The sequence below is a fragment of the Myotis myotis genome, unplaced genomic scaffold (assembly GCF_014108235.1).
Source record: "Myotis myotis isolate mMyoMyo1 unplaced genomic scaffold, mMyoMyo1.p scaffold_m19_p_8, whole genome shotgun sequence".
NCBI lineage: Eukaryota > Metazoa > Chordata > Mammalia > Chiroptera > Vespertilionidae > Myotis > Myotis myotis.
The window spans coordinates 24344311-24360241 of NW_023416390.1; the positions used below are offsets into that span (position 1 = coordinate 24344311).

At 40.1% G+C, this 15931-nt stretch overlaps 1 protein-coding gene across 9 annotated transcripts in view; it reads right to left on the bottom strand.

Moving 5' to 3' along the window:
* EPHA4 (EPH receptor A4) overlaps nucleotides 1-15931 on the bottom strand; it is a 137473-nt gene that overhangs the window by 19892 nt on the left and 101650 nt on the right. For 8 of the 9 annotated variants that reach the window (XR_004969299.1, XR_004969298.1, XR_004969295.1 and 5 more), the window contains 5 exons: nucleotides 14873-15032; nucleotides 13587-13698; nucleotides 5193-5251; nucleotides 3083-3196; nucleotides 2647-2832 (listed from right to left, as the gene is read on the bottom strand). Coding sequence is in view for 1 of the 9 variants with exons in the window: in XM_036319310.1 (XP_036175203.1) it covers nucleotides 2647-2832; nucleotides 3083-3196; nucleotides 5193-5251; nucleotides 13587-13698; nucleotides 14873-15032 (631 nt within the window). In the remaining 8 variants the exon portion in view is untranslated. Of the gene's footprint in view, nucleotides 1-2646; nucleotides 2833-3082; nucleotides 3197-5192; nucleotides 5252-13586; nucleotides 13699-14872; nucleotides 15033-15931 lie in introns of those variants that run through there. The other variant, XR_004969302.1, reaches the window with a different exon arrangement.

A 15931-nucleotide genomic window follows, 5' to 3' on the forward strand; every position in this document is an offset into this window, starting at 1 on the left:
TTATCAATTTGTGTTTTGATTGCGTTTTTGGTGTCCTGTCTAAGAAGTCTTTCTGAAGCAAACATTTGGATTAGAAACCAATACCCTGGAGATTTTAATTTCAAGTGATGAATGAAAGCTGGCAGAAAAAGCAGGAATCGTGGTGAAGACTGAAGGATGAGTCAAACCACTTCCAGTCTCTCCCCTTGGCTGGAGAAGGTGAGGGTGGTCCTTGTCCACCTCTCCACTCGCCATCAATTTAAACAGGAAGCTCTTAGTTCTTAGCTTCATTTACCCTCTACATCTGTGACCCCAGTCTTCCAGATAGACACAAATGCATCTAAATGAGTTTTAATTAACCTGCCTCAATCAAAAGATACTTTGTCAACTCATGAGAAAGGGTGACCCTCCTGGTGGAGCATTAACACCTACTTCCATTTCACCAGACCCTCTGGAGATGCGGGAGAAGAGAGTGGAGGATCCAAAGACAGGGGGGTAGTGCGGAGAATTAATAGTCTCCTTGTCAATTTAAAAAGTTACTCAAGTAACTGCTGGTAATGAATTCACACTCTTCCAGGCCACCTTTTCACCCTCACACCTCCCTAGTCCGACTGTTGGCACCATCTTCACAATTGTTCTACATTCCTTTTTCTGCTTATTAACAGTATCCATTTGTCAGAATCTTTATGAGCTCTACAAGAGAAATAAAGATGAATATCTGCAGAAGCAAAGGGGCTTATAAAATTGGCCTAGGCTGGGCTCATGGGTGGAAGTGGGTCCTTCTCTGGAACAGAGGGGGATGCGGGTGGCTAGGAGAGAGGTGGGGGGAGGGGACAGCGCCTCTGGTGGAAATTTTAAATCATTTTAATTCAGTGACAACTGCATTATGCAAATGCACCCAGTCGTTTATAACAGTTACAGCTGTAATAGCTGTGGGTTTTAGAGGCACAGTGGGACTTTCACACAAAGATCCCCTGTTTCTTCTCTCTTCTACAGAGGTGCTGTGAAAATCACTGTCTGCCGCAGAAAAACACCCCAAGCTGAACAGAGCCTCCTTTTGAGAAACTGGACCTGCAGAAGTATTTAGACGGAATGTTATCTTTTAATTAAAGTAGTGAAGGACTCTGGACAGCCCCTAAGGCCACAGGCAACAGAAAAATATCCTGTCTGTAAAACTAATCTTAAAAAGCAAATAGAGCTATTCTATGCTAATTATAGCTTTCACCTTAGGTGGAAAAACTGTATATCCTTCTCCCTAAAGATCCTTTTTCTGAAGAATTCTGAATATGGGGAAGATGTACTTCTTAAGACATGATAACACCAGCTAACACTTAGAGTTTGTTGTTTTTTTATGTGCCAAGCATTATGCTAACCACCCTAAATAATACATCCAAAAAAACCTTAAGGCAAGTTCTACGTTATCTCTATTTTACAGATGAGGAAACTGAAATATGAGCAACGAGTCAAGGCCACCTGCTTAGCCAGTGTGTAAATCTTAGGTCGCTGGGCTAAACGTAGGTTTTTGAAGTGTGGTCCCAGGAACCGCATGCACCTTTGGCTTATCTTACAGCTTGAAATTTGAACTCTTGGACCTCACCCCACCTGAGGACAAGGTTCAGGAAACTGATTTGACACGTTTTTCAGGATTCTGATGCATGTTTAAGTGTGGGGACCTCTGAACTAGTGTATACTTTCTCACTTTTTAGTCACTTTTTTTCTCTTCTTAAAGATTTTATGCCCTGTGTCAGACCTCCCCCTTGGCCTCAGGTCTAATGTCCAATGTTTAATATTTAACCAACCCTCCCTCCTTCCCTTCACCTGTTGGAGCAGCCACTTTAGACACGATGTCTGAGGATGCATTTCACAGGCACCTCGAATCAAGTAAGAGGCACCCTGGGCTTGCCGGAGCCATAGTCCCAGACTTACAGGATCCTTGACTTGTAGGAACTGTAGGAGGTACTAAGGCTCCTGGAACAGAGCCACCTTCAGTAATAACCACTTCAGCTGCGTTGTCCATGTGGCATTTTATAAGTTGGTCTTAGCCAGCCTCACCAATGCATTCAGGGTTTGCTTTGTAAAATACATCTGTGGAGCTGTGTTGTGTTTTAACTGAAGCGTGGTTCGCAGGCTCAGGGAATGCTAATGGACTAAAAAAGGAAAGTTCAACCAGGTGTTACTGTAACTGGGTGCTGAACTGCAGCAGCCATAAATCAGGCAGAGCAGACAAGCAAATCCCCCAGCCTAATAAAGATTCCCAAGATCCACTCCCCGCATCTGGAACTGAAGCCTTGAGCACAAGGTGTGGCGAGGTTTTTGTTGTGTTTTATATGAAAAGTACTTAACATTTATTGTGCTTACCATCTGCTTGTGCCTACCTTGTGACAGTCAGTTGGGTCTAGCAAAGATCTGAAAGATGGCAAGGCATACCAAAAATCTGCAATATTAATTTCCCTAAAATCTCACACAAGCTGCCTTGGAAAGAGTGGTATCAGCCTAAACCATAGACCCATTTAGAGCTGACTACAAGATTAATGACTTGTCCTGCACTGATTTCCTCCTATTAGCAATCAGTGGGGCTGCTCCATCTGTCATTTCCCTGGAAAGAAATGTGTGTTTAATTTGCCAGGAACTTCTAACTTGGCTTTGTAAAGGGAGTGACCCGCATACATTTGGTGACGACGCCTTCCATGTGAATTATATTCGGGTGGTCAAACTGTCCCATGATGCTGGCCTCACTCAGGAAGTCTCTCCTCTGTTTGTCTGTATAACCGGCTTTCAGCGTCTTAATGGCCACACAGATCTCTCTCTTGCCAGGCACTTTGAGACGCCCACTGCAGACTTCACCAAATTCACCTTTGGGAGAGAAAAAGAATTGACTGTGGACCAGAAACACATTCAAGATGAAAGAGTAATGGCAAACATTTGTTGAGTGCTTATTACCCGCCAGGCACAGTGTTAGTGTTTTACATAAAGCCAGGAAATGTCATGTTCACAGATATTTACATATAGACATGTACGCACGATACACCCATATGCATTTATATAATCATATATGGATATTTAATACCCACAAAGAAAATAGGTTTATTAGACAGACACTTACCAACTCCTATGACTTTTTCTATCTTAATGCAGGATGCGTCGATTTCTTTGGCAAATTCTCTAACTGCTTGGTTGGGATCCTCATATGTAAAGGGATCCACATAAGTTCTAACACCTAAGGAATAGACACATGATAGAGTGACCAAACACTTCTCAGGAGCCACTAATAAACTTAAGTCTACAAATACTTAGCACAGGGAACGTTTTCTTAGCACGATAAAACAGACTTGGTGTAGACATATGACAAAGTTTAAATTCTTGCTCTGGTTGTCATTAGTGGGTAAACAAAGAATCGTTAACTACTTAAGAGGCCGCAGGTCTCCTGACTTCCTGAAATATCTTCACACTCCAAGGACAAATTTTTTTAAAAAAACAACTCATCCCAGGGAGAAAATGAGAGTTCTATAAGGAAATTTGGAATGTGTTAGCTGAATATTGTTTCGTCATCAGTTGTCCTTATCCTACCCACCATCTCCAGCTATCCTCCTTTAGTGAGATAATAAGAACTTTCTTTTTCAACTGGCCTTGTCTACATGGTGTCACCCTTTTGCCCAATATCTGGACCAACTAAATGTGTGACCAACAATTAACAAAGTAAGATTAAACCTAGGTGAAAATGGACAAGAGGGATAATCTCAGCAAATTGTTTTGAGAATATAGCCTCTCCATTGGATCTCCACTTTTTTTTTCTGTTTTGGGAAAAAGTAAAGACATTGAAGCTTCACCTGGAAGCTTTAGCTAAGGAAATGTAGCCTAACTGTGAATGTTTTGAATACCAGAAAGTGTCATTTAGCCATATCCCACAGCCACTTGCAAAAAAATTTAGAATGTGACCTCTGGAACCACAAGGGGGTTGCACTATAATTCCTGGGAACTTTCTGCAGGCATTCACACCTCTCCTTCCCCTGCCTGAGCTCCTGGGGCTTTGAGGCACTGAGAGGGTGTAAGACAATGAATGTCCTGATCCCTTTGATTTTTTGGGCCTGTCAGTCTTATCCTTATCACAGAAAAATTACATTTTTGTTTTTAAAAATATATACATCGTGCAAATTAAAAAATGTTTAAGAAAACAAGGTAAATAATAAAAAGTTGTCAAGCCCTACATAGCCTTTATGACTTTAGATACTCCACCCAAGAAAATCTTTCTCAAGATTATTCTTCCTACTGCTAGCCTCTCTCTTCCTTTTACCTCCAGGCTCTGTCTAATAGGGGACCTATTAGCCACATGTTGCTATTTAAATGTTAATTAGTTAAAATGCAATAAAATTTACAATTTACTTCCTCCTTCACACTAGGTACTTTTCAAGTATCTAACAGTACATGTGGCTGTTGGCTAACATATTGGCCAGTGCAGATGGAGAGCACTGTGCTATCATCTCAGAGTTTCTAATGAACAGTGTTCCTGAAGGGTTATCAACCTCTGTCCACTTAAGAGTCTTGTCTCTTCCTCAAGTCATTCTAGAGCCAATTCTTTGAATTTATTCATTGATCCCTTTTGGATCAAAAGAACTAAAATTCACTAAAGAAATATTGATGGTCCTGAATTTTACATATTGGGGGGAAGAGGAGGTATAGCAATTACAGCTCAATTCCTTATCCCTTCTTCAAAATTGTTACCTTCAAATGTGAAAAAAAATTTGTTACCTGTTTATTGCCACCCAACTACAAAAATGAGACAGCTAGACCAGTGGTTGGCAAACTGCGGCCCCTTGAGTGAGGCTCTTCCACAAACTACCACATGCGGGCACGCACATACAGTGCGATTGAAACTACGTGGCCACACTCAAGGGGCCAAAGAGCCATATGTGGCTCGCAAGCCGCAGTTTGCCGACCACTGAGCTAGACCAATACCTTTTCAGAGTGGAGGATAAAAGAAGGAAAAAGTGGGGGAGAAAGGCTCTAAAGGAATTTCCCCAACCCCCATCTTTAATCTCACTTTCAAGAATCCCCATTGACCTATTTTAGTTTGATACCCCAAAGTATATTATTCAGATAATCCTATAAAAGAAATATAATATGAACAGCTATGTGAATATTATTCAGATATTTCTAAACTGAAAACAGGAGACATGGTCTAAAACTAAAATTATTTCTAATCCAATGTTTCGTACCTTGATTCAAATGTTTCTCTTCATCTGCCTCTTGCTTGGCTTTACTGTATTTACTCCGTCTATTAAAAAATATTAAAATAGAAAACAAATTTCAAAAGCTGAAAGAACATAAGTTTTTGATACCATAATATGTCAAGCATTTCACAGATGAGAAAACTGAGGTTTATGGGAGTGAAGTAACAAGGTAAATAATCTGTCATCTTGTTAGTGAATCATGGTTTCCAGCACAAGTAGTCAGAGCACAGAGCCTCTGCTCCTAACCACTATATTAAAATGAGGTGATAAAGCAAATATTTTATAAAAAATTACAACTTCAAATCCTCAAAGAAATGTATATTATTGAAGATAGATTATAAATTTATTGGCTAAGTTCCACATATGTATTCTAAGTTAAAATAGTTTCCATAGAAGAATGTTGCATAAATCAAATAACAATAATGTTCAGTATGTGATAGGTAACTCATTATCATATTATATGATATTCTTAAAGCAATAGTCTTGTGGTTATTGGTTTCAGCTGCTGCATACAAAAATCCTCAATTATTAATGGAACTTTCAAGGGTAAATATTTTCTTTGTACTAGATTACATTCCTTAAGAGTTTGTAGAAAATTTGCAAAAGTGAAAATGAGAAGTTTCCATTTGTAGTCTAATTCTCTTTCCAAAAAATGGTGTATGGCCTTGCAGTTGGCATTCACTATTTTTCCAAATACCCTCTAGGAGTGAGATCTGGCTTTGCTATAAAGTTTTGGGAATCAGAAATCTTTATTATATATAAAACTTAAGCCAGTAGTCTTAATACATTATATATGTACTAGAGGCCTGGTGCATGAATTCGTGCACCAGTGGGGTCCCTCGGCCTGGCCTGCAAGTATTGGGCCAAAATTGGCTCTCCAACATCCCCTGGGGATCCAGGATTGCTAGAGGGAGCAGGTCAGGCCGAGGGACCCCACTGGTGCACGATTGGGGCTGAGGAGGAACTGCAGGAGGGCTCCAGGGCGTGTCTAACCCATCTCTCCCAGTCCCAATTGGCCGGACCCCAGCAGCAAGCTAAACCACCAGTTGAAGCATCTCCCCCTTAGTGGTCAGTGCGCGTCATAGTTCATGGTTGAATGGTCGAACAAACAGTCGGATACTTAGCATATTAGGCTTTTATTACATAGGATGTGTGTGCATATATATGTGTATAAATATCACATAAAGAAGTTGAAAAATTAACTCAGTTGCTATTACAGATCTTTAAAGTTTGGAAAGATGAGACCAAATTAATGCATACAATGCGTACATTTATGTTTCTGTCAAAAATGTCAAGTTGACATTGGAGTTTATAATCATTTTGTATTTTCTCAGAGCTTTAAAGAGGAGATCAGTCAAGACTGTTACATATGAGGAAACTGAGGCTCTGAGGTGACAAAGGTTCCCTGCAGGCCAGTGTGGTCCTGTTGGAATCTGGTAACCAATTCCTGACTGTGACCAAATAGAGAGGGCAGACGATCATGTCAAGGGAGAACCTATCAAGCCGGGCGAGGACAGAGGCAGCCCTGTCACGGTCACATGTTCCAGGCCACTCACCCGCATTCCTCTCCTCATTGTCAGCAATGCAGGAGCCAGCTCCACAGTCAGCCCCTCAGAGCCAACAGATGTCCCTCAGTGTGTGTAATTCCCTTGCAAATAATAACACCTTGCACTTTTGCACTGTATTTAACGTTTCAAAGTGCTCTCATTACTCCTCCCCTAACTGTTTGCAAAGCAGGAAGCAGCTTAGTAAACAGAGACCTAGTTACGATAGTTAAGGCAAAGCATGTCTAATTCAGTCCCAAATAACAGTTTGTCTTTTTAGTTTGTAGTTCACTTTTGGAACAGTCTTCACATCTACTATTTAGTTGCATCTTCACCATAACTCTATGAGAGCAATCAGGCAGACACACACACACTCAGTCCCACTGTACAGACAAGGGAATGGGGGCAGCAGGGAAGAGATTCACCCATGACCCTCTCAGCAAGTACTGGAGTGTGTCTGCCCTGATCTGGCTCACACTTCACATACTTCTCATAGTGCAGATGAAGCTATACGATAGCATGAGAGTTAAAGAAAGTAATTTTATATTTTATATCAGTAAATCCACTTAAATTGTATTCCACTCTGCTCTCAAAATCCACTTCTTCATCAAGGAAACCAAGCAAATTTAAGTATGCTGCAACCAAACATTCGTAAGAAAGATATAGTCCCATCCAAACCTCTCCCCACCCTTCCCCTTTTAAAGGAAACAGGAGTGTTAAGTCAGGGACCATGAAAATAACATTTCATGTCAGGGAAAATCCTCCTGGCTTTGTCCCAAGGGAGTGATAGGATCCTGCCAGCTTCAGAGATTGTATCTTATCAGAGCTCCTAAAAGCATTATCTAAAATTACAAGTGTATCTTTTAAACCACTTTAGATCTCCAATACTGATTGGAACATCTCTCCTTTAAAAAGAGGCAGGGGAGGGGAAATGCATACAGCAGGAGAGCTTTGGTACCAACTAAGCTCATAAAAAACGCTGGTATGCACCTATAGAAACAAGGGGCCTCAAGCTGCCCAGGGGTGGGGTTATCTGTTTCATATCTAGCACATTCATTAAATACGTGCAAAGCCGGAGGAAATGCAAAATGGCAGGGATCATTAATTATAAGGCTGACATGTCCATCCTTTCCTTAGACTCCTAAACCTGGAGGGGGAATTAAATTAGAGGCAAAACTTCTTTACTTTGCAGTGTGACTCGGAGGAGAGGACCCTACAAAAGTACAGGGAATGCTGGAAAAGAAACACTGGAATTATTGTTCAAAGGCTAATTGTAGCCTATTAGCTTTTTAATAATACCTTGAAAACTCAAATGCCTCGGTCCTGCTCTACCTTTGTCACCTGATGACCCTTTCTCCTTGTCTCAGGGTAGGACAATGTGGCCTTTATTGTCCCAAGAAAGCAAGCCCACTGAAGCGTTTTATTGGGTCAGCCAGCCTGGAGGAAACCACAGGCTGGCTGACCCAGGATGTGCTAACTCCATACTGATCTCCGAGGCAGATCACCTGAATGGCAGAAGGAAACCTTTGTTGAAGAATTTCTAATTATTAAGATGTGGGCAAGCTGATTTAAAAAGGGCAAGGAGGGGAGTGGTTGCTTAGCAAATGCTCCAGAAGGAAACATGGTAACTTTCAACTGCAGGAGTCACAGAAAAGTGTCCCCTCTGCAGGTGAAACTTTGAAAGCCAAGGAGCTAAGCCCTCCCTCTGTCAAAGGGAGGCACAATAAGAGTATTAACAGACTTTGTTGAGGATCAGCAGGAGCCCCTGTGCTGCCCTCCCAACCAAACAGTGGAGGGGAGAGACCAGGGGCGCAGCTGAAACCCAGCTTTTATTAAAATACTAACTTCCCTGACCAAGTGGATGGATTTGATTGATGTGGTTCACTGTTCCAAAACTAATTAGTAAAAGGTAAGTAATTTATTCAGCTAAATTGCAGATTGAAGAAGATAAGGCAAGGCCATAACTAGCTGGGTCCAGGAGAACCCTTTCTAGCATTCAGTGGCATCACTCATGATGATTCATAGACGCCATCCTACTTTATTCCCTCCCTTAAGTTGTCATTGTTCTTGAACCAAATGATGGCTAAATGTTCTTTGCAAGCAACGTTTTGAAATGGTTGGAATTGAACTGTACGATTGCAGGAAGGTCGTTTGGAGATGTTCCTGCAGTACCATCTGCCCCTGATTGTATGAATTTACATGGCTTCATCAGAGCCAATTTAGGCTACCATTTAAGTGTATTCATTCCTACGTGATCATAATATTCCAATGAGGACACCAGGGAAAGGCAGATACATACTGAATGGTAACTGGTTTAGCACTACTTGAACAGTTGGCTTCAAAGTGGCAAACCTTAACCTTCCTAAGAAGACAAAACCAACTTGCAATGTCTGACTTTATAGTATGCATTATTAGACTTGACATTAATTCACAGATTACAACTATTACCAACATCACTGACAGACTCTTACAATTTTGGTATGATAGAACTGTCGATGTTAGCTTTCGATGTAGGTCAAATTTCCAGTTAAGAAGACATTAAAATAATCTATCTATGCCAGTATTGGAAGTCAGGAGAGATGGATTCCTGTCCGGATCAAGCAACTAACCAACTATGTGACCTTGGTTCAGTTGATTGTTTAACCGCCTCTCTAGTCCTCAAGTTCCTGATATACGAGATGGCAGTGATAGAATTCCTCAGTTTCCTAAACAAGAAACATTGGTGTAACTCCTCCACAAATTTTGTCATAGACACTTCATTTTTTTTCTTAAAGTCAATTCACTTCTTTTTCTTAATTCAGGTAAAAAGAGTACTTTATACCCCTAATATAAATGGAAACCCAGAGTCACTTGCAATCATCAGAAGGTCAGTATCAAAGCAGCTATGCTCGATTATCAGCCAATACTTATTTCTGATCTTAGAAAAGAGTCATCCCGTGTTTTGGTCCTTTCTTAAAAGGGATTTTCATACTCGAACAATAAAGTACTATTTGGGGAAGATACACTAGCCTAAAGCAACCCAAATTAATACTATTTGTGATGCTTCTGGAAGAAACCCAATTAAATCATTAATATAAAGGGGGATGGAGTGTCAGAAAAATTTAACACATTTTATCATTCATCCTAAAGCTTCTGACCTCATCATTGCATTTTATAATGTCACTGTTAATAGTCTTTCCAAAAATCACTTCAAAAAGCAATAAAGTGGTTGCACTGTAGAGTTTACAAATATGTACCTATAGGCAAATGGGCAAATGAGGCTGTCTGCTAAGAGAATGTGCATTTGTGGTTTGCAGTAACATTTCTAGGGATAGCATCTCTTGGGGTATACAAGAACTGCTGCACTTTATAAACAATCCAGTTAGCAAGTACAATTGTCTTCTCCAAAAAGCTGACAGAATCCTTAAAATATCACTGGATTGATGGGGATGATACTAATCAAAGACGCCTATAAAAAAGGTAAGTTAATTTGCTTAACATAATGTGGGCGGTAAAAACATACAGCATATCGTGCTCAACGTACTTTGCATAACATATCATTTTCAATATATAAAGTTTATAAACTTAGTAGCTAGACTGTCACTAAGATCCCTAAATGTTTACACATCCAAGTTAGCCAAAAGAAAAATGTGGATCTTTTCATTAAAAAAATTGAAGCTTACTTTGGCTTGCCTAAAGCTCAGGCTTCTTAGCATAATCCCAATGTGATGAAATAAATGACACAATTACTAGTAAAAAAAAAAAAAAAATCTAGTAAGATACCAGCTGTGAGCCTGAGGCCGTTTCCTCTTGTTAAAGGACAAATTAGCACCAAACAGACTTTCTCTTTGAGGTACTCAGACTTTCTCTCACTCACGCTGTGGGTCCCTGCCCATCTTAAAACCCTCAGATGTCATCAGCAGTGTTGGATTCAGGTGGGGGGGAATCACTCTGTAAGGGGTCTGTCTCTAGCATCCATTCTGCCATCATTATTATGTGGCTCTAAGAAGCCAGAAGCAGCCCCATCACTTTCCAGGGGAGGGAGTCTCATTGTTGCTTTCCTGAACTGCTGGCTGCAGTGTGACGAGATTACTTTGGGGGTACCATTTACCACCTTTCACTTGCACTCTCACTAAAAGCATGGGCCAGACTTTTATCCGCAAGACCTGTCTCCTCTCTTCACCTGTTCTTGTCCCACTTCAACATTTGCCGAGGAACATGACAAAGCACACGCCTGCGTGTGAAGAAGAATCAGCTGAGTGTGCATCCGCCCCAGCAAAGCCTGTCGCTACCTGGCTCCCGGCAGCCTTCCCCATGACAGCTTTATGGCCGACACTAAAGCAGAATCAATAGGAGGGCAAGGGGTTGACATTTCATTTTCTAAAAATGATCCATTGAGGACCAATCACCAAGCAGTGTTTATCAGCCTTGGGAAGTGACATTTTTTTTATTTTATTTTTTTAATGGGGAAGAAGGGCCAGGAATCATCGCTGGGTAACTCGACAGGCTCAATTCTCTAAGGTGGGGACTCATAATTGGAAATCCAATGCATCCTGCTATCAATCCTGCCTTAAATAATAAAGTGATCAATAAAAGCCGAGAGGAAATTAAGTCATCAGGCTTGCGATGCTATTTTCTAGAGCTATGGCTTTTAATAAACTTGTCTTCCTGCATTACATTTCCCTTCCTTTTCATCCAAGCAGAAGAGCATCCAAGAGAAACTTATAATGAGGTGACTTATGACTCTGGTTTGACTGCTATATTCAGGGCAACTTAAATTATTTTTTTAAAAGGTAAATCTCCAAGAAATTTGAACTACAACTAGAAAATGCTTCCAACCAACATCAGAGAGAAGGTGGAGACACAAGAAGAGACCCACTTCCTGGAAACATGAGTTGTCTCAAATGGTTCTGAGAATCACATGGTGCTGGATTTCAACCAAATATTTTTTAGAAGTTAAGGTAATTAATAATGGTTTTCTATTTTTAGACTTTTAAACATCTACATTTTCTGATAACAGAAGTTGTTTATATATACTGTGAAATTTTCAAATGCAGAAATATGTAATAATGAAAGAAATGCTCTATAATTTTTATTCTCCCCCATCTGACCTCTGTTTCCCACTATCAGATGAATATATATTAATGCATACCATTCCCCAAGTGTTTATATGCCTGGCAGGTATATACATACACAAAATCAAATGGCAATGGACAAGAAAGCAGTCCATCTTGACTTACTTCCAAAATCAATGCCAGGGAAGCAAAGCACACTAGAAATTCAAGTTCTGTTCAGGCTAGCTGAAATGTCCGAAGGCCAAGATGTACCGTCACATAGGATGGATCAGACATGTATACATCGATATGTGCATTATAGCAACAAGGATGAGAGTTGTGGTAGATTTAACTTCTTCAGGATGGAACCAGATACTCTGATCAAACTTATCTAGTTTAGACTTTGCACCAACAAAAACTAGCAGGATGACCAATGTAGGTTCTCACACACCATGAGGAGTTGTTCTATACTATGTTAAAGTGATCAAAATTGATCTCTATATAATAGGAATTTTGGAGAGTGATATGAATAAATACATGTGACAACTGGGACCATATCCAGGCAAAGTAAGCTATATGGTCATCACCTTAATTATAATGTATTACCAAAGCGAGGGAAAGGCATGGTCACTTGCCAAGAGGAATATTTGGAAATAGCCAGAGGCATATTTGTGACATCAGTGAGATCACCAACAGGAGAGGCGGAGAGAGATAATGCTGCAGTGGCCTGAGAGCCGGGCATGGCTTCTGGTCCCAGAGAAGCTCTGCCACTAGGCCAGTGTCCTGACTCTGGACAAGTAGTACATCTCTCTGTGTATCATTTTCCTTTTCCCTAACATGAAAGGCTTATGTTTCAGAGGATCATTTTGACATTTTTAGATTGTGCATTTTTTGTGGGTTTGTTTGTTTCCCCCAAAGCCTCACCTTGTGAAACAGTGGATGGTACGGGCATGAGATCAGAGAAGGGGCAGCTTTGCTCACAGGACATAAAGAAGGCCTAGATGTGGGCACAGGCTGAAGAAGAGCAGCTGCCCGCCCCTACCACCTCTTTCCCTCCAGAGGCTCCAGGCAGTGTTAATAAGCAGATGGATGCAACAGCAATAAGAAAAACTGCTTCAAATGCTGCCAAACCATTTTTAATTCTTTCTTTTCTAGATTGTTTTTAAAGTTTCACGTTAGATTGTAAAGTTACAGAGACTAAGTAATTGGCTGTTTTATATTTATTTCCAAGAATAATGCTTTGCCTACAATATACTCAATGGATACTGTCTGGAAATGCTGAGGCACCTACTGTGTGCCATATGATCTACTTTATCTATCAAATGTCTCCATCAATAACTCTTTGAAGCAGATATCATTACCCCTGTTTAATAAAAGGAAAACCAAGACTCAAAGTGGTTAAGTAATTTAGCTGACAAATGGCAGAGCACAAATTTTGGTCCCAAGTTTTATAAGGCTTTCTCTTTTTTGCCTTTGGCAGTAAGTCCAAGCTTAAGAGACATATAAATGTAACACCTTACAGCTTAGAGCATCTAGAAGTCTCCCACCGGCTTGCTTTGCAGCTTGGTTTCCTGGAATTAGTTGGGTCTTTCCAGGCTCTCAACTCTGAGAGCTCCCACCAGGGTACAGTCAGCAGCTCCAGGAGGGGTGTGGGGAGATCAAAGCCAAGAGAATGGGGCTTGAGATGCAAATGTTGTGTTTATAATGCTAATCAAAGCCTCAGCTTTGTGTGGAGGGGACAAAAAGCTCCCTCATAAAAACTGGGAAGGGAGGGTGGTTCAGTGAGTGGCTTAAGTGCTTACCTCCTGCTGATGACAAAAGCTGCGATGAGAATGACCACTAGCACCACACTGCCAGCTACGGAGACCAGAAGGACTGTGGAGTTGGCCCCATCTCCAATGATCCGAGAAGGCACTGGTAAAGACAGTCACACAAGGATCACCTTCGGGAAGGTCCTAAGAGGGAGCACTTCTGACTGGGTCACAAGTTTCAAATGTCTGAAGCCATTTAGAATGCTCACAGCCTCTTTGCCCTTCGTTAAGTATTCATGCAACAGCGTTTTCTAAGGCAGCCTTAATGAGACAAGGGCATTCTTTTCATAATTGCATGAAAAAATTCAACCAGAAGATTCTTATTAAATCCTGTGGTAAACATCACCAGGAAGGTGGGTTGTTTTTTTTTTCCTTCTTCTTTTCCTTTCTTCTCTTACTCCTAACTCTTACATAAAAATCTGATGCACTCCTTAGTGGGAAATTTCAGAAAGGACAAGCAATTTTGAATGTTCCTCTCCCTCCCACACCTCCCAAAACTATCAAAAACCTGCCTATTAGTGTCCAGTTCAAAGGCCACTTCCTCCTTGAAGGCTTCCAGGATAATCCCAAAGGATGTCAAACCCCTACCAATTTAATTCTGGAGTACTTTCTCCTCTGCTTTTGTTTTTGTTCTTTTTTTATTTATTTAATAATTTGTGAATATAATTACTTTCTAGAACTGATGTCAAAAATTCTACTCCACCATCTCCTTACCAACTGGGCTCAATTTTGGTTAGTTAATTATGGATGTGGAGATATCTTATGTAACCTGCTTATTGATGGGTACACCCTCTGTTAATATTTTTTACTTAATCAACCAGTTGGTCCAACTCACAATGTTGAAAGAGCTGATATATTTGTCCAAAAGGGCTTTAATACACACACACATACAAACAAACAAACAAAAATGGTCTGACTTGATTTAAAAAGATTCCTAGAAACAAATAGGAAAGGGAAAAAAATGGCCCTTTTTCCAGTCTTCCCAGGAGGAAAATTTCCTAGCTATGCAACTCTCAATTGGTTCAGTGATCTCATTTCTCATGGTTTATAGAATGCTGAAAACAAACAAAACAGACTTTCTTTTTCAATCACATGAAAAAACAGGTCAAATAATATTATTTTAAAATGCTCTTCTCTAAATAGCATGACATTTTCCAAGTTACAGTCATTGTTCATTGCACAAAACATTTGCCTCACCAAAAATGATGTGCAACACCTTGGATTTTCCTGCAATAGGACTTGCCCTGAATGGTCAAAAGAACTTCAGAACTTCTTACCTGTGTTGGTTGTGACCTCCAGAGGCTCACTGAAATCTCCATAGCCAGCTGCTGTCCTGGCCCGGACATGGAAAACATAGGAAGTCAGAGGATTCAGACCTTTGATATCAGTGTTCCTGGCAGCTGTCCGGACAATGCGATAGCTTCGCTCATTCTGATCCTACATTGTAGAAAGATAAAATAGAGAAAGATGGCAAAAGAAATCCTCCACTTATCTAGGCACAAAATTAAAGGAGCCGTGACAATCTACTCAGAAGCTGAAAGAAAATGGAGTTTGATTAACTCTCTAAACACTACATTTTCTTCAATGTTAAGAGTACTACTGTTATTTCTAGATGTTGAAAGAAATGTAGAGGTGTATGATCATTGTTGACACTGAGCACATTCAGATCTTTACTCATGATCTTTTTTAGAAAAGACAATTAGGTGATGACTGATGGCTTTTCTCACTCCACACACAGCAATTTAACAGAAATAACTGTAAGAAAGTCCCTTGTCTTTTTCTACTTTTCTGTCTAGAAAATGTCAAAAATGTTGCAATCTGGTTTCAATGAAAAAAAACACACAAAAAACCCTTCCCCTTTTTCTGCTTTTAATAAGGAAGCCAATAAATGATTATCTTTAAAAAGAGAAAACAATTGCTCATTTTTCTAGACAACTTTGAATGCAAATAGTTCCCTTCAGAATTCTGTCTTAAAAGGAGAAAAGTTATTTGTAAAAATAAGTCTTTCTATAACTTTAAGAGGCGGAAGAATGTAATTTTTCTTCCCTGGTTTTCTATTAAAAGTCATCAAAAGCCACACCTTGATTCTGAATAGCAGTGATCTACTTAAGCAGATCATCATTTCATCTTTTATGAGTCACTCTCCTGATAGAAGGTTACAGATTAGAAATAGCTGTCTTGAATTCCATTACCAGAAAGAAAACATTATAGCTACATTAGAATGCAATGTATTTTTTCTGTTTTTGAAGATAACAACTTAATACATAAAATTCATAATTGGATTTGATTATGAAGCAAACTGCATTTGGCTTTGAGATTCACTGGTATTTCAGGAT